Source organism: Palaemon carinicauda, chromosome 31 (genome assembly GCF_036898095.1).
Source record: "Palaemon carinicauda isolate YSFRI2023 chromosome 31, ASM3689809v2, whole genome shotgun sequence".
Taxonomy (NCBI): domain Eukaryota; kingdom Metazoa; phylum Arthropoda; class Malacostraca; order Decapoda; family Palaemonidae; genus Palaemon; species Palaemon carinicauda.
In genome coordinates this window covers 14,750,409-14,769,438 of record NC_090755.1, presented here as the reverse complement: position 1 = coordinate 14,769,438, position 19,030 = coordinate 14,750,409, and the positions used below count along the sequence as shown (strand labels likewise).

General features: G+C 42.7%; 1 protein-coding gene across 1 annotated transcript in view; it reads right to left on the bottom strand.

Moving 5' to 3' along the window:
• The window catches only part of LOC137624319 (tyrosine-protein phosphatase 10D-like), a 112,568-nt gene that overhangs the window by 86,480 nt on the left and 7,058 nt on the right, over positions 1-19,030 (bottom strand). The window contains exons 2-3 of the mRNA XM_068354981.1: positions 9,946-10,059; positions 9,442-9,601 (exon numbers count right to left, since the gene is read on the bottom strand). Coding sequence (XP_068211082.1) covers positions 9,442-9,601; positions 9,946-10,059 — 274 coding nt within the window. The remainder of the gene's footprint in view (positions 1-9,441; positions 9,602-9,945; positions 10,060-19,030) is intronic.

Genomic DNA, 19,030 nt, shown 5'->3' with positions numbered 1-19,030 from the left:
CTACCTCTTCTAAAACCACCCTGTACTTCTAAGATTGCATTCTCTGTTTTATCCTTAATCCTATTAATCAGTACTCTACCATACACTTTTCCAACTACACTCAACAAACTAATACCCCTTGAATTACAACACTCATGCACATCTCCCTTACCCTTGTATAGTGGTACAATACACACACCTAATCTACTGGTACCACTGACAACACAAAACACATATTAAACAATCTCACCTACCATTCACGTACAGTCACACCCCCTTCCTTCAACATCTCAGCTCTCACACCATCCATACCAGATGCTTTTCCTACCCTTGTTTCATCTAGTGCTCTCCTCACTTCCTCTCTTGTAATATCTCTTTCATTCTCATCTCCCATCACCGGCACCTCAACACCTGCAACAGCAATTATATCTGCCTCCCTATTATCCTCAACATTCAGTAAACTTTCAAAATACTCCGCCCACCTTTTCCTTGCCTCCTCTCTTTTCAGCAACCTTCCATTTCCATCTATCACGGTTTCTTCAATTCTTGAACCAGCCTTCCTTACTCTCTTCACTTGTTTCCAAAACTTCTTCTTATTCTCTTCATATGAATGACCCAATCCCTGACCCCACCTCAGGTCAGCTGCCCTCTTTGCCTCACTTACCTTGCACTTTACCTCCACATTTTTCTCTCTATATCTTTCATACTTCTCTACACTATTACTCTGCAGCCATTCTTCAAAAGCCCTCTTCTTCTCTTCCACTTTTACCTTCACTCCTTCATTCCACCATTCACTGCCCTTCCTCATGCTGCCTCCAACAAACTTCTTGCCGCATACCATTCACGTACAGTCACACCCCCTTCCTTCAACATCTCAGCTCTCACACCATCCATACCAGATGCTTTTCCTACTCTTGTTTCATCTAGTGCTCTCCTAACTTCCTCTCTTGTAATATCTCTTTCATTCTCATCTCCCATCACCGGCACCTCAACACCTGCAACAGCAATTATATCTGCCTCCCTATTATCCTCAACATTCAGTAAACTTTCAAAATACTCCGCCCACCTTTTCCTTGCCTCCTCTCTTTTCAGCAACCTTCCATTTCCATCTATCACGGTTTCTTCAATTCTTGAACCAGCCTTCCTTACTCTCTTCACTTGTTTCCAAAACTTCTTCTTATTCTCTTCATATGAATGACCCAATCCCTGACCCCACCTCAGGTCAGCTGCCCTCTTTGCCTCACTTACCTTGCACTTTACCTCCACATTTTTCTCTCTATATCTTTCATACTTCTCTACACTATTACTCTGCAGCCATTCTTCAAAAGCCCTCTTCTTCTCTTCCACTTTTACCTTCACTCCTTCATTCCACCATTCACTGCCCTTCCTCATGCTGCCTCCAACAAACTTCTTGCCGCATACCATTCACGTACAGTCACACCCCCTTCCTTCAACATCTCAGCTCTCACACCATCCATACCAGATGCTTTTCCTACTCTTGTTTCATCTAGTGCTCTCCTAACTTCCTCTCTTGTAATATCTCTTTCATTCTCATCTCCCATCACCGGCACCTCAACACCTGCAACAGCAATTATATCTGCCTCCCTATTATCCTCAACATTCAGTAAACTTTCAAAATACTCCGCCCACCTTTTCCTTGCCTCCTCTCTTTTCAGCAACCTTCCATTTCCATCTATCACGGTTTCTTCAATTCTTGAACCAGCCTTCCTTACTCTCTTCACTTGTTTCCAAAACTTCTTCTTATTCTCTTCATATGAATGACCCAATCCCTGACCCCACCTCAGGTCAGCTGCCCTCTTTGCCTCACTTACCTTGCACTTTACCTCCACATTTTTCTCTCTATATCTTTCATACTTCTCTACACTATTACTCTGCAGCCATTCTTCAAAAGCCCTCTTCTTCTCTTCCACTTTTACCTTCACTCCTTCATTCCACCATTCACTGCCCTTCCTCATGCTGCCTCCAACAAACTTCTTGCCGCATACCATTCACGTACAGTCACACCCCCTTCCTTCAACATCTCAGCTCTCACACCATCCATACCAGATGCTTTTCCTACTCTTGTTTCATCTAGTGCTCTCCTCACTTCCTCTCTTGTAATATCTCTTTCATTCTCATCTCCCATCACCGGCACCTCAACACCTGCAACAGCAATTATATCTGCCTCCCTATTATCCTCAACATTCAGTAAACTTTCAAAATACTCCGCCCACCTTTTCCTTGCCTCCTCTCTTTTCAGCAACCTTCCATTTCCATCTATCACGGTTTCTTCAATTCTTGAACCAGATGCTTTTCCTACTCTTGTTTCATCTAGTGCTCTCCTCACTTCCTCTCTTGTAATATCTCTTTCATTCTCATCTCCCATCACCGGCACCTCAACACCTGCAACAGCAATTATATCTGCCTCCCTATTATCCTCAACATTCAGTAAACTTTCAAAATACTCCGCCCACCTTTTCCTTGCCTCCTCTCTTTTCAGCAACCTTCCATTTCCATCTATCACGGTTTCTTCAATTCTTGAACCAGATGCTTTTCCTACTCTTGTTTCATCTAGTGCTCTCCTCACTTCCTCTCTTGTAATATCTCTTTCATTCTCATCTCCCATCACCGGCACCTCAACACCTGCAACAGCAATTATATCTGCCTCCCTATTATCCTCAACATTCAGTAAACTTTCAAAATACTCCGCCCACCTTTTCCTTGCCTCCTCTCTTTTCAGCAACCTTCCATTTCCATCTATCACGGTTTCTTCAATTCTTGAACCAGCCTTCCTTACTCTCTTCACTTGTTTCCAAAACTTCTTCTTATTCTCTTCATATGAATGACCCAATCCCTGACCCCACCTCAGGTCAGCTGCCCTCTTTGCCTCACTTACCTTGCACTTTACCTCCACATTTTTCTCTCTATATCTTTCATACTTCTCTACACTATTACTCTGCAGCCATTCTTCAAAAGCCCTCTTCTTCTCTTCCACTTTTACCTTCACTCCTTCATTCCACCATTCACTGCCCTTCCTCATGCTGCCTCCAACAAACTTCTTGCCGCATACCATTCACGTACAGTCACACCCCCTTCCTTCAACATCTCAGCTCTCACACCATCCATACCAGATGCTTTTCCTACTCTTGTTTCATCTAGTGCTCTCCTAACTTCCTCTCTTGTAATATCTCTTTCATTCTCATCTCCCATCACCGGCACCTCAACACCTGCAACAGCAATTATATCTGCCTCCCTATTATCCTCAACATTCAGTAAACTTTCAAAATACTCCGCCCACCTTTTCCTTGCCTCCTCTCTTTTCAGCAACCTTCCATTTCCATCTATCACGGTTTCTTCAATTCTTGAACCAGCCTTCCTTACTCTCTTCACTTGTTTCCAAAACTTCTTCTTATTCTCTTCATATGAATGACCCAATCCCTGACCCCACCTCAGGTCAGCTGCCCTCTTTGCCTCACTTACCTTGCACTTTACCTCCACATTTTTCTCTCTATATCTTTCATACTTCTCTACACTATTACTCTGCAGCCATTCTTCAAAAGCCCTCTTCTTCTCTTCCACTTTTACCTTCACTCCTTCATTCCACCATTCACTGCCCTTCCTCATGCTGCCTCCAACAAACTTCTTGCCGCATACCATTCACGTACAGTCACACCCCCTTCCTTCAACATCTCAGCTCTCACACCATCCATACCAGATGCTTTTCCTACTCTTGTTTCATCTAGTGCTCTCCTCACTTCCTCTCTTGTAATATCTCTTTCATTCTCATCTCCCATCACCGGCACCTCAACACCTGCAACAGCAATTATATCTGCCTCCCTATTATCCTCAACATTCAGTAAACTTTCAAAATACTCCGCCCACCTTTTCCTTGCCTCCTCTCTTTTCAGCAACCTTCCATTTCCATCTATCACGGTTTCTTCAATTCTTGAACCAGATGCTTTTCCTACTCTTGTTTCATCTAGTGCTCTCCTCACTTCCTCTCTTGTAATATCTCTTTCATTCTCATCTCCCATCACCGGCACCTCAACACCTGCAACAGCAATTATATCTGCCTCCCTATTATCCTCAACATTCAGTAAACTTTCAAAATACTCCGCCCACCTTTTCCTTGCCTCCTCTCTTTTCAGCAACCTTCCATTTCCATCTATCACGGTTTCTTCAATTCTTGAACCAGCCTTCCTTACTCTCTTCACTTGTTTCCAAAACTTCTTCTTATTCTCTTCATATGAATGACCCAATCCCTGACCCCACCTCAGGTCAGCTGCCCTCTTTGCCTCACTTACCTTGCACTTTACCTCCACATTTTTCTCTCTATATCTTTCATACTTCTCTACACTATTACTCTGCAGCCATTCTTCAAAAGCCCTCTTCTTCTCTTCCACTTTTACCTTCACTCCTTCATTCCACCATTCACTGCCCTTCCTCATGCTGCCTCCAACAAACTTCTTGCCGCATACCATTCACGTACAGTCACACCCCCTTCCTTCAACATCTCAGCTCTCACACCATCCATACCAGATGCTTTTCCTACTCTTGTTTCATCTAGTGCTCTCCTCACTTCCTCTCTTGTAATATCTCTTTCATTCTCATCTCCCATCACCGGCACCTCAACACCTGCAACAGCAATTATATCTGCCTCCCTATTATCCTCAACATTCAGTAAACTTTCAAAATACTCCGCCCACCTTTTCCTTGCCTCCTCTCTTTTCAGCAACCTTCCATTTCCATCTATCACGGTTTCTTCAATTCTTGAACCAGCCTTCCTTACTCTCTTCACTTGTTTCCAAAACTTCTTCTTATTCTCTTCATATGAATGACCCAATCCCTGACCCCACCTCAGGTCAGCTGCTCTCTTTGCCTCACTTACCTTGCACTTTACCTCCACATTTTTCTCTCTATATCTTTCATACTTCTCTACACTATTACTCTGCAGCCATTCTTCAAAAGCCCTCTTCTTCTCTTCCACTTTTACCTTCACTCCTTCATTCCACCATTCACTGCCCTTCCTCATGCTGCCTCCAACAAACTTCTTGCCGCATACATCACTTGCAATCCCTACAAATTTTTCTTTTACTATCTTATACTCCTCTAAATTACCAGTTTCTCTTACTTTCACTTCGTCATATGCCATTTTCAACTTTTCTTGATATTTACTTTTTACCCCCGGTTTTATTAGCTCTTCAACCCTCACTAGCTCCCTTTTACATCAACCTACTCTATTCCCCCACTCTTTTGCTACAACTAATTTTCCTTCCACCAAAAAATGATCAGACATACTGTTAGCCATACCCCTAAACACGTGCACGCCTTTCAATCTTCCAAACATTCTTTTAGTTATCAACACATAATCCATTAGCGCCCTTTCTACCACTCTTCCATTTGCCACTCTTACCCATGTATACTTGTTTTTATCTTTCTTTTTGAAAAATCTAAAACTTATCACCATCTCTTGCTCAACACACATATCTACCAGTCTCTCACCACTCTCATTTTCACCTGGTATGCCATACTTCCCAATGACACCTTCTACCTCTCCAGCGCCCACTCTAGCATTTAAGTCACCCATGACAACTACATAATTCCTTCTACCCAGTCCCTCTACACACCTAGTTAATCCATTCCAGAACTCATTCCACTCTTCTTCACTTTTCTCACAACCTGGCCCATACGCACTCACAAAAGCCCAACATTCCCTACCCAACTGAACCCTTACCCAAATTACTTGTCTTTTAATAATATTTTTGCATCAGACCCTGAGTACCCTCTTAAGTAACACCGTTCCTATTATGGGGCATTCAATAGAAAGAATATCAAAACAATATAGGTTTTGAAATTCCATTTTATAGAGATTTTAGGAAATAAAGAATACACCGTAAATATACAAGATAAAAGCGAATGAACAGGAGTGAATACGACCGTTTTGCAGAATGTCACCACACAAATGAAAAATTTTACAGTAGTATAGGATGTAGATAATTTTGGTAATCTTCCATGGATTTATTATGCATTCCAGAAAAAAATGTATAGAGAAGAAAAGTTTTTTTTTACCATTATTTATGATTTCCCCACTCTAAACCCCTAGTTCCCAACTTGGTAGTTTCCATTACCAATGGATAAATTATGGTATATCTCACTAACTATTTATTAGCCCCTAATTTAAAAAATGTTGTCTTGACTGGAACTATGATAAAATCAATTTTTGTTGTTGGTGATGTATCAGATAAAGCTTAGTGATCATGTAACCTTCCGGATGACAATGAATTTCTCTTCGCATGCAATCTTGGCCACTAACTTATCATGGGTTTCCTTTAGCTGGGTAAATTCCTACCCTAGTGCTTTTATTACCCTTACGAATCTGGTTATATAGAAGATGTAAGCATTATGGGTTATCTGTATTCAGTGAAGAATTTTATTTAAAAACAATAAATGTAATAAAAAATTTTTACATTGCTATTATTCAGGAGGTGACATTAAATAGGCATAGGCAATGTCTCGCCCATCAGCCTTCGCACAGGCGCAGCACCAATGTGCCAGTTGGAAACAATGAGGTGTAAGTTAAGTGCTCCTAAAATCTTATAAAACTACCCTACAAACCTGTTAATTCCCATTTTTGTTGTGGATAAGATTTGTTAAATTGTTACCACTACTGTATTACGAAGAATGGCTACTAATTTTAGTTTCGTTTAATCTCTAAGTCTCTGATGCCTCAAAGACGTTGTGACTTTTATCAGGCTAGTCTGTTACCTAAGGTCGCTTAAAATTTCATTATAGCGCCCTCCTTATGACTAATAAACAATAATCTTAATACTGTATTCAGGGTTTACAAGGTCAACGGCCATACCTCACTGAAAAGGCCTCTCCTCGTACGATCAGCAAAGTTAAGTAATGTTAGGTCTAGTTGGCACTTGAATGGGTAACTGCCTAGGAATATCAAATGCTGTTGGTAATAATTTTCTAATTTACTAATTGCGGTTTTAGGATAATAAGCTTGGAAGTGTTTATGAAATCCTTTTCTTTACAGTTAATTCTAGTGTTTTAGAAAGTTTTATTTTAACAAACCTAGGCTTGGTTATTTTATTGGAAATGATGACACTACTTCCACTCCAAGCTTTATTTCTACTACAGCCTATGTAGACAGGCTTTCTTTTTGCTGCAGCCTATATACAGTGAGTTTTGTTATTAGGAATTTAATGCCAATAACTCCTTTTGTAGTACCTCAGAAATTCATTTAATTCTTGGTTAGGAGTAATATTTCATGCCTAACCTAACCAGTTTCAAACCCTAACCTAACACCTCAAGTGGCAACTAGCAGTTTTAATGCACTTTTCTGCAAAGTCTAGGGATACAAGGTATCTACCAGATCAGAGTTCTTTTTGCACAACCTTGAACTCTGTATTTACTTTACCCACCAGAGATAACATTAGTTTCCTACATTTCTAGTTGAGCTTATAGACACCTAGAATATGTGAGGCTTAAAACCGATATGGTAGCTTGGATCTTTATATCTCATCTCAAGACAACGTAAGTACCTCCAAACCTTTGCTTATCCCTTATCACCGAGATGTTAATCTAGATAGTTTGGTACTCCTCTTGTGAAGTAAGTGCTCTTTATTTCTTATCATTCCCACCACTTGACATGGTTGAGAGAGTTAACAAATCCAGGATGTCTTCAAATATCAGGATGATGCTAATAGCTTTTTTCTGCCCACAGAGGGAATCTTTCTCAGATCTGTGGCACCTGCTGTTGGAGTGTCCAAGAAGGCTGCCGTACAAAGCCAATCTGCTCAAACAACCCTTCTTAAAAGTGGTTCATCCAAACACATCTGTGCTACATCTAATTGCATGGAGACTATGCGCTGTGTCCTCGGAAACAAAAGACTTCCAAAACTGTCTGTATTGTTCTAAAAGACAGTACTGTAAATCAATTTTCCATATTAAAGACAAATGATTATTTATTTTGATTGGTGCAAAGCTAAGAGTCTGTCAATGAGGACTAGCTTGAATAAAATATCAAATTATGGTTTTTTATGTTAAGAAACATTCATTTTTTACCATTAAGGGATATAAATCCATGCTTAATTCAGTGCTCAAGCATCTGGGATTAAATTGTCCATTTCAGGTATTATAGCAAATGAATAGGAGTATTGAAAGGCCTCCAGTAGTAAGGTAAATTTTCTGGAATTTGGATGTGGTTTTACCATATTTAAAATATTATAATTTTGAACAGTTAGAATCCTTCTCTAAGTGACCTCACAGCTAAAACCCTGTCAAAGTAACCTACAGGGAACAAGATGATTTTGTCTCTTATGTCTTTCTTCAGAAACCCAAAAGTATTTTAAGGCTAAGAGTTTGCCTCAAATTTTTCATATCTCATCTCTGTAAATGGATGAAAGCATTTCAGCATAAACAGATTTCTTTGTCCACTAAAAGCTGTTAAGTATTATTTGGAGAAATATTCAGGTATTAGAGGTAATATACTGTACCAAATTTGTTTTGTGGGTTTAATGTCCCTAATTTCCCTATGACCAATTGAAGTTTGGTCTCGGTTGCTCACGAAGAATTAGATCCATATCTAATAACAGGTTTTAAAGTGAAGGTACATAATTTTAGTAGTGCAGCTACTTCCCTTAAATTTTGTCGAAAACTGTCTTTGGAAAGAGTTTCAGCTTCAACTCATTGGCATACCAAGGGTGTTTTTGTTAAACATTATCTTAAAGAATCCTGGTTTATTTATGAAAGTTGCTAGACTCTAGGCCCTTAATGTAGAGCTGTGATCTAATTAATATTGTCTTCAGTTTAATTATAACCGTCTTATCTATGAGCGTATGAAGGGTTCAATTTAAAAAATTTATTTGGTACAAAGCAAAAGCATCCTTTAGATCAAGAACAATCATTTAAAGACAAGCTACAGTCAAGTACTTTACATAGCTTTAGTAAAAAATCTGAAGACCAATATTTTACTTTTAGATAAATTCATCCTATTTTTTCCATCACTAGCATCCACCTCCAGCAGTGTGCAGGTGTCAGCAATATAAACATAAGGAGAGGTTCATAGAAATAAACAGAACTCTAATAAAATTTATTATTTCTATACTCACCTGATGTATAGTTACAGTATATACAATTTCCCCTCCTCCCCAATGTCTCATAATATCTAGAGAACAGGGATAACTTACAACTTGAATGTTCCTTCCATTAATAAGGGCATGTATCAATTGAAGGGAAAGAAAATAGGAAAATGTTTAAAATCTTCTAAAAATTTTATGGGTATATGTCGATTAAACCGAGCTTCTAAGGAGAAGCAATATGAACATCAGGAGATTATAGAAATAAGAAATTTTAATACTACAGTACAGTATATTAGAATTCTGTTTTTCATGGAAACTAAAATTACTGAACTGAAATAATCTACTAAAGAGATCTAATATTTATAACACTTACGGCCGATGGGCATTGTTTCTTCAATAACCCTGACTTGTCCTGGGCCTTTCTTATTTCTGGCTTCAATCTTGAAGGTGTAAGTTTCCCCTGGAATAAGACCACTAATGTTGCCCCTGAATTCGTCAGGTTTAAACTTTTTTTCATTCATTTCAGATGAATTCTGGAAAATAAGATAGATACAATACATTAAGTAAAATATGTAATACAGTAGAGGTAAATATACAGGATGCATATAATGGCATTTAGAAATAATATAAGTGCATATAATGGCATTTATAACTAACATGATTACACCAAAAATCTATCTTCACCCTAAAAATAGTTAACTATAAACTGTAGGACTGACCTTCATCTAAAAGTTAATTTGAAGATCCTTCAAGAATCTCTCCAAATTAGTTTATTTTTTATTAAAAAAACTCACTTAATCTTACACAGATTATTATATCTGTACATTCAATGCTGTGAATCAATTATTTAACACTTGCTTCCACTGTTAAAACTTACCTTGATTCCATATTTAATGATGAATTCAGAAAGAACCCCATTTTCTTCTTGAGGAAGAGACCATTCTAACACCACATAACGGGGTTCTTTAACAATTGCAGTAAAATTCCCAACCTATGAAAATGAAACATTGTTAATGTTGTCAATACTCTATTCCTTACTGAAAAACACATAGTTAATCTAATATACTGTATACTTAAACTTGATCCTTCAATTTAGGGCTTCTTACATACTTAATAATTTTTTTTTTCAATTCACTGTGGTGTATATCAGGTTGCATCCCTTTCAGATTCCTCTTATGCTTTTAATTATGTGTATTATATTATAAAGGCCAACAGAGCAAGACTAAGTAAACTCAAAAGTAAACCAATATATGTGATGCCATTATCAATTGCATGACATCAAACCAAGCACTATGATGCCATGAAAAATGTTATTTTTATTAGTAAAATAAATTTTTGAATATACTTACCCGATAATCATGTAGCTGTCAACTCCGTTGCCCGACAGAATTCTATGGAGGGATACGCCAGCTATCACAATACTAGAAGGGGGTGTACTCACCAGCGCCACCTGTGGCCAGGTACTATAGTACTTCTTGTTGACACCTCCTCAATTTTTCCTCGGTCCACTGGTTCTCTATGGGGAGGAAGGGAGGGTCAATTAAATCATGATTATCGGGTAAGTATATTCAAAAATTTATTTTACTAATAAAAATAACATTTTTCAATATTAAACTTACCCGATAATCATGTAGCTGATTCACACCCAGGGGGGTGGGTGAAAACCAGTGTACAAGATTAAAGGATAGCTAAGTATCCCATATTTCATATAACAGTTATCTCAAATAACAATGAAATAATAAGTACCTGGTAAGGAAGTCGACTTGAACCGTTACTCTGCCTCTTTTTTAAGTTCGTCTTCCTTACTGAGCGCAGCGTTCCTCTTGGAGGCTGAATCAACTCAAAGGTGCTAAAGTATATAGGGCTGCAACCCCTACTAAAGGACCTCTACACAACCTCTAACCCAGGCGCTTCTCAAGAATGAATTGACCACCCGCCAAATCAAAAGGATGCGGAAGGCTTCTTAGCCTACCGTAACAACCATAAAAACAACAATAAAAGCATTCAAGAGAAAGGTTAAAAAAGGTTATGGGATTAAGGGAATGTAGTGGCTGAGCCCTCACCTACTACTGCACTCGCTGCTACGAATGGTCCCAGGGTGTAGCAGTTCTCGTAAAGAGACTGGACATCTTTAAGATAAAATGATGCAAACACTGACTTGCTCCTCCAATAGGTTGCATCCATTATGCTCTGCAGAGAACGGTTTTTATTAAAGGCCATCGAAGTAGCTATGGCTCTTACTTCGTGGGTCCTTACCTTCAGCAAAGCAAGGTCTTCCTCCTTTAAGTGAGAATGGGCTTCTCTAATCAGAAGCCTTATATAATACGAAACCCCGTTCTTGGACATGGGCCTCGAAGGTTTCTTGATGGCACACCATAAGGCTTCTGACTGTCCTCGAATAGGTTTTGACCTATTAAGATAATATTTGAGAGCTCTGACAGGGCAAAGAACTCTCTCTAGCTCGTTACCTACCATGTTGGAGAGGCTAGGTATTTCAAACGATCTAGGCCAAGGACGCGAAGGAAGTTCATTCTTAGCTAAGAATCCGAGCTGTAAAGAACATGTTGCAGATTCGGTCGTGAAACCAATGTTCTTGCTGAAGGCATGAACCTCACTGACTCTTTTAGCTGTTGCAAGGCAGACGAGAAAAAGAGTCTTGAGGGTAAGGTCCTTGAAGGAAGCTGACTGGAGAGGTTCGAACCTAGGTGACATAAGGAACCTTAAGACTACGTCTAGATTCCAGCCTGGAGTGGGTAGACGACGCTCTTTAGAAGTCTCAAAAGACTTAAGGATGTCTTGAAGGTCCTTGTTGGAAGAAAGGTCCAAACCTCTGTGGCGGAGAACTGAAGCCAACATACTCCTGTACCCTTTAATCGTAGGGGCTGAAAGGGATCTCTCATTCCTAAGATGTAATAGGAAGTCAGCTATTTGGGTCACAGAGGTATTGGTAGAGGATACTGCATTGGCTCTACACCAGCTCCGGAAGACTTCCCACTTAGATTGGTAGACTCTACGAGTGGAAACCCTTCTTGCTCTGGCAATCGCACTGGCTGCCTCCTTCGAAAAGCCTCTAGCTCTAGCGAATCTTTCGACAGTCTGAAGGCAGTCAGCCGAAGAGCGTGGAGGTTTGGGTGCAACCTGTCTACGTGAGGTTGACGTAGAAGGTCCACTCTTAGAGGGAGAGTCCTGGGGACGTCGACCAGCCATTGAAGTACCTCTGTGAACCATTCTCTTGCAGGCCAAAGGGGAACAACCAGCGTCAGCCGTGTCCCTTCGTGCGAGATGAACTTCTGAAGGACTTTGTTTATTATCTTGAACGGTGGAAATGCGTAAAGGTCGAGATGGGACCAGTTCAGCAGAAAAGCATCCACATGAACTGCTGCTGGGTCTGGAACTGGGGAACAGTACAACGGAAGTCTCTTGGTCATGGAGGTGGCAAACAGATCTATGGTAGGCTGACCCCACAAGGTCCAAAGTCTGTTGCACACACTCTTGTGGAGGGTCCATTCCGTGGGAATGACCTGATCCCTTCTGCTTAGGCGATCTGCTGAGACGTTCATGTTGCCCTGAATGAACCTCGTGACTAAAGTGAGGTTTTGACTTCTTGACCAAATGAGGTGGTCCCTTGCGATCTCGTATAGGCTCCTCGAATGGGTCCCTCCTTGCTTGGAGATGTAAGCCAAGGCTGTGGTGTTGTCGGAGTTCACCTCCACCACCTTGCCTAGCAGGAGGGACTTGAAGTTCAACAGGGCTAAATGAACTGCTAGTAGCTCCTTGCAGTTGATGTGGAGCGTTCCCTGTTCCTCGTTCCACGTTCCCGAGCACTCCTGTCCGTTCAAGGTCGCGCCCCAGCCCGAGTCCGATGCATCTGAGAAGAGATGAAGATTGGGGGTCTGAATAGCCAACGATAGGCCCTCCCTGAGAAGGAGATTGGTCTTCCACCACAAGAGAGTGGTCTTCATCTCTTTGGTGACTGGGATAGAGACTGCTTCGAGAGTCAAACCCTTGTCCCAATGAGCTGCAAGATGGAATTGAAGAGGGCGGAGGTGGAGTCTCCCTAGCTCTACGAACAGGGCCAGCGATGAAAGGGTCCCTGTGAGACTCATCCACTGTCTCACCGAGCAACTGCTCCTCTTCATCATGCTCATGATGCAATCTAGGGCTTGGCTTATCCTTGGGGCCGATGGAAAAGCCCGAAAATCCTGACTCCGAATCTCCATTCCCAGGTACACAATGGATTGGGAGGGAATGAGCTGAGACTTTTCTAGGTTGACTAACAGACCCAGTTCTTTGATTAAGTCCAAAGTCCAGTTGAGACTCTCCAGACAGCGACGACTCGTGGAGGCTCTCAACAGCCAGTCGTCTAAGTAAAGGGAGGCTCTGATGTCCGATAAGTGGAGGAATTTTGCTATATTCCTCATCAGATGCGTAAACACCATAGGAGCTGTGCTTAGGCCAAAACACAGGGCTTGGAATTGGTAGACAACCTTTCCAAAAACGAATCTCAGGAAAGGTTGGGAGTCTGGATGAATAGGAACGTGAAAGTAGGCATCTTTCAGGTCCAACGAGACCATCCAGTCCTCCTGCCTGACCGCTGCTAGGACCGACTTCGTCGTCTCCATCGTGAACGTCTGCTTGGTGACATACGCATTGAGCGCGCTGACGTCCAGCACCGGTCTCCAACCTCCTGTCTTCTTGGCCACCAGAAAGAGACGGTTGTAGAAGCCCGGGGATTGATGGTCCCGGACTATAACCACTGCCTTCTTCTGTAAAAGGAGCGACACCTCCTGGTGCAACGCTAGCCTCTTGTCCTTTTCTTTGTATTTGGGAGAGAGGTTGATGGGAGATGTGGTCAGAGGGGGTTTGCGGCAGAATGGTATCCTGTAACCCTCCCTCAGCCAACTGACAGACTGGGCGTCTGCACCTCTCTTTTCCCAGGCTTGCCAGAAGATCTTGAGTCTGGCTCCTACTGCTGTCTGGAGATGAGGAGAGTCAGTTTTTTCCTTTAGAAGCCTTGGAACCTTTCCTAGACTTGCTCCTGGAAGAGTCTGGACGGGAGCTTCCTCGGCTGGGGGCTCTACCACGAAAGGGCGGAATGAACCTCGTAGCAGGAGTATCAGCCACTGGGGTGCGATAAGTCCTGGGGACTGAGGTAGCAACCTTAGTCTTACGAGCCGATGAGGCCACAAGATCATGGGTGTCCTTTTGTATCAGGGCAGCAGACAAGTCCTTAACAAGCTCTTCGGGAAAAAGGAACTTCGAGAGCGGAGCGAAAAGGAGTTGAGACCTTTGACAAGGTGTGATGCTGGAGGAAAGGAAGGTACAAAGCTGCTCCCTTTTCTTAAGAACCCCTGACACAAACATCGATGCAAGCTCGCCAGATCCATCCCTAATGGCCTTATCCATGCAGGACATTAAGAGCATGGCAGAATCCTTGTCCGCAGGGGAGGTCTTCTTGCTGAGGGCCCCCAGGCACCAGTCTAGGAAGTTGAACATCTCAAATGCTCTAAAAACACCCTTCAGGAAGTGATCAAGGTCTGAGAAGGTCCAGCAAACCTTAGAGCGCCTCATTGCTGTTCTACGAGGAGAGTCTACCAGACTTGAGAAGTCAGCCTGGGCAGAGGCAGGTACTCCCAAGCCTGGTTCCTCTCCTGTGGCATACCAAACGCCCGCTTTAGAAGTGAGCTTAGTCGGAGGAAACATAAACGAAGTCTTTCCAAGTTGTTGCTTAGACTGCAACCACTCCCCTAAAATCCTTAACGCTCTCTTAGAGGACCTTGCTAAGACGAGCTTAGTATAAGTAGACTTAGCTGGCTGCATGCCCAGCGAAAACTCAGATGGCGGAGAGCGGGGGATAGCAGAGACAAAGTGGTCTGGGTATACCTCTCTAAAAAGAGCCAAGACCTTACGAAAGTCAATAGGAGGCGGAGAAGACTTGGATTCATCCACGTCTGATGAGGGATCCAGGTGTGCAGCCTCATCATCAGAAACCTCATCACCAGAGTGTAGCGAAGAGATAGGTAAGGTATGCTGAACAGCAGAATCAGCACGAGCTGGAACAACAATACTTGTGGTTTCCTCCTCAAGACTCTGTTGAGGGAACACCTGAGGCTCAGGCTGCAAAGGCTGATCCAAAGAAGTAGCAGAAGGTAGGCGCATGGGTGGAGGCGGCTGACTCTTGGCATGAGTGTCTGAACTCAAGAGTTGCGCTTGCTGTGTGGTTGGTGGATGCGCAGTAGCAGGTTCCTGAGGAACGAGTTGAGGTTCCTGAGGTGTGAGCTGTGAGCGATGAGGTAGTGGCTGCGCAGAACGCAGTAATTGTCTCGCGAGTTGAGGTTCCTGAGGCGCAAGGCTAAGGTGTTGAGGTGCTTGCCTTGAGGAGGGTTGAGCTCGCTGCAGCGAGAGCTGAGGAGTCTGACTCATGGATGGGAGAGGTTGTTGTACCTCAAGAGAGTGTTGCCTCACTGGTGGAACTGCAAGTGGAAGCGGAGGAAGTAAGGTATAAGCTTCCTGTTCCCATTGCTGAGGTTGCCTTAAGGAAGGCGGAGGGAGCTGCACACCACTGGAAACAGTCAACTCAGAGCGTGGTAAGGTATCCTGAGGAGCCTCAACATCGTACGCCTGGCAGGCAGTACTGCGGTTAGGCGGAGCGATCGCAGGAGGAGGTGTAACCTTCTCAGCCTGACACTCACGCATCAAGACCGTAAGTTGTGACTGCATGGACTGCAGTAGAGTCAACTTGGGGTCGGCAGACACTAAGGTCTGCTGAGGTAAAGCCTTAACAGCAGAGGTCTGTTGCGGCAGCACCTTACTCCTCTTAGGAGGAGTGCATTCAACTGATGACTGCGGCGAGTCAGAGCTGATCCAATGACTGCAGCCAGGTTGAGCTCTTGAGGTCTGGACTCTGCGTTTGAGTGGTCTTGAGACCTGAGTCCAACGTTTCTTCCCTGACAATTCTTCAGCAGACGAGTAAAAGACGGGCTCAATCGTCTGCAGGTGGGAGTGACGGTCTCTGGAAGACACGCCCGCAACCACCGAGGATACTTCTGTGCGCCGATCAAGGCCTGCCGAACCCTTTTGCCCTTCGACATTGCTTCTCCCCTGGGCTTGGGAGCTTGCAAGAGGTCCCGGACTGGGAGGACGACTGGCACGCACAGAAGTACCCTCACGCACCACACTGACACTGACACTAGCACTTGGCACTGCACTGACACTAGCACTCGTCACAGCACTGGCACTAATACCACCCACTGCACTCTTGACCTTAAGTTCCTTGACTTCGGCCATAAGAGACTTATGATCACTAACCACTGACTCTACTTTGTCACCTAAAGCCTGAATGGCACGCAAAACAACAGACATATCAGGTTGAGGGCAAATAGTAGGTTCGGGGGTAGCCACTACAGGGGGAGGAAAAGGTAGGGGATCATGAGGTGAGGAAAAAAGTGAAGAGCGAGAAGAACTCCTCCTAACTCTTTCTCTCTCTAACTTGGTTGAATACTTAAGAAATCGGACAAAATCAAGTTCCGAAAGTCCGGCGCATTCCTCACATCGATCTTCTAACTGACAGGGCCTTTCCCTACAGTCAGAACAAGCGGTGTGAGGATCTACCGAGGCCTTCGGAATACGCCTATTACAAGACCTACATCGTCTATGGGGTGGGGCTTGTGAAATGTCAGACATCTTGAATCAAAAGAGCTAGCCAATTGGGGATTCCAAATCAAGCAAAAGATCGTTAACCGTTAATCAGGACTAAATAATAGCTATCTAAGCTAATATAGAAGTTTTCCAGTAAAGCGACAGCCGAAATCTGAGAGAAATACTTCACCAAAAGCCGTGAAAATACTCCAAGATCATAAGCGTATCCCAGAACGTCTTGCCGGAAGCACGACAGAGGAAAAATTGAGGAGGTGTCAACAAGAAGTACTATAGTACCTGGCCACAGGTGGCGCTGGTGAGTACACCCCCTTCTAGTATTGTGATAGCTGGCGTATCCCTCCATAGAATTCTGTCGGGCAACGGAGTTGACAGCTACATGATTATCGGGCAAGTTTAATATTGAAAATTGCATACATCCAATTTTATTCTCTTAAGCCATACCTGTAAGAACAAAGCTAAGAAAATTGTGATAACTAGTAGCGAAAATATGAGTACACATACAGAACATAGTTCAGGTCCACTTGGACCCATGTTAGTTCCTATAGCTTCTGTCTCTTGCTACCTTGTAACTTTGTGCCCCTCCCTTTTTGTTATCTCTTTATGAAGTAAAAAATTACGGACAAATAAAATTTTGCTTTTTATATTGTATATACAAATTTTATATACTAAATTATTCCAACTTTTCTCTTAACCTCTAAGCATCTTGACTTAAAATTTTTCTAACAGAACTATCAATTATAAATTATCTACTTTTTTAGAAAGCAGGAATCACAATTTCATGAAAAAGTCTTAATACAGCAATACCTTGACATGCGAGCATCCCAACATATGAGCATTTCCAGATACGAGCAAGCTGCCGAGCAAATTTTTGCATTGAGATACGAACACAAACTTGAGGTACGAGCAAGCTTACAGATGCTGACGCTAGGTGGCTGAGCACGTGGGAGCTGCTCTCAAGGCCCACATCGCTCATTCATTTTGCGTGATCTTCAACGTCTGAACACATCTCTGAGCATTGCCTGTACTGTTTGCATTATTTACCTAGTTTTAACATTAATTTGTGGACAATTAACCTCATAAGTCATGAGTCCAAAGCAAGCGAGTGGAAACCAGGGAAGTGATAAGAAAAAGCGCATGATGAGGATAGCGATGAAATTTGAAATTATTAAGAAACATGAGAGTGGTGTATGAGTAACTGAGCTGGCCCGCCATTATGAGAGGAGAACTGTACATTGACAATATGTACAATCCTCAACCAGAAGGATGCTATCAAGAGCAAGAAGCCTTCGAAAGGCCTAACCATCACGTCAAAGCTACGGACGAATGTGAATGATGAGATGGTAAAGGCTTCTGTTGGTCTGGATAAAAGAAAAGCAGTTGCCAGGAGATAGCGTGAACGAGACGATCATCTGTGAGAAGGCCAGCGCAATCTACGAAGACTTGAAACAAAGGGAAGCAGCTGAGAGTGGGGAGACATCAACAACAGTGGAGACCTTCAAAGCCAGCCGTGGCTAGATTGATAACTTCAAAAAGCGAACTGGATACACTCGGTTGGAAGGCATGGGAAAGCTGCGAGTTCTGACGTGAAAGCCGCAGAGGAGACACGGAACGTTCTGCCTCACTTGTTGCTGAAAAAGGTTACATCCCCCAACAAGTCTTAAACTGCAATGAAACTGGTTTTTTCTGGAAGAAGATACCTAGGACATTCATCACAGCGGAGGAGAAGAAACTGCCGGGCCATAAACCCACGAAGGATTAATTGACTTTAGCCCTGTGTGCCAATGCCAGCGGTGACTGTAATATCAAGCCACTGCTGGTATACCACTCCAAAAACCCCCATGCCTTCAAGAGGCAAAGGATCTTGAAAGAAAAACTTCAAGTCATGAGGGGCGCAAATTCGAAGACTTGGTTTACAAGGTATTTTTTCACAGAATGGGTTAATTTGTGCTTTGATCCGGCAGTCAAGAAGTATTTGTTGGAGAAAAACCTGCCGGTGAAATGTTTTCTCATCCCAGACGGCCCCTGATCACCCTCCTGGTCTTGAAGAGTACATTGCTGATGGATTAATGTTCATCAGGGTCCTCTATCTCCTGCCCAACACCACGCCACTCCTCCAGCCTATGGACCAACAGGTAATTTCAAACATCAAGAAACTGTACACAAAACATTTGTTTAAGAAATGCTTCGATGTCACAGACATCACCAATCTCACCCTTCGTGAATTTTGGAAGGATCATTTTAACATTGTTCATTGTTTGAAAATTATTGATGAAGCATGGCAGGGTGTAATGCGAAGCACCTTA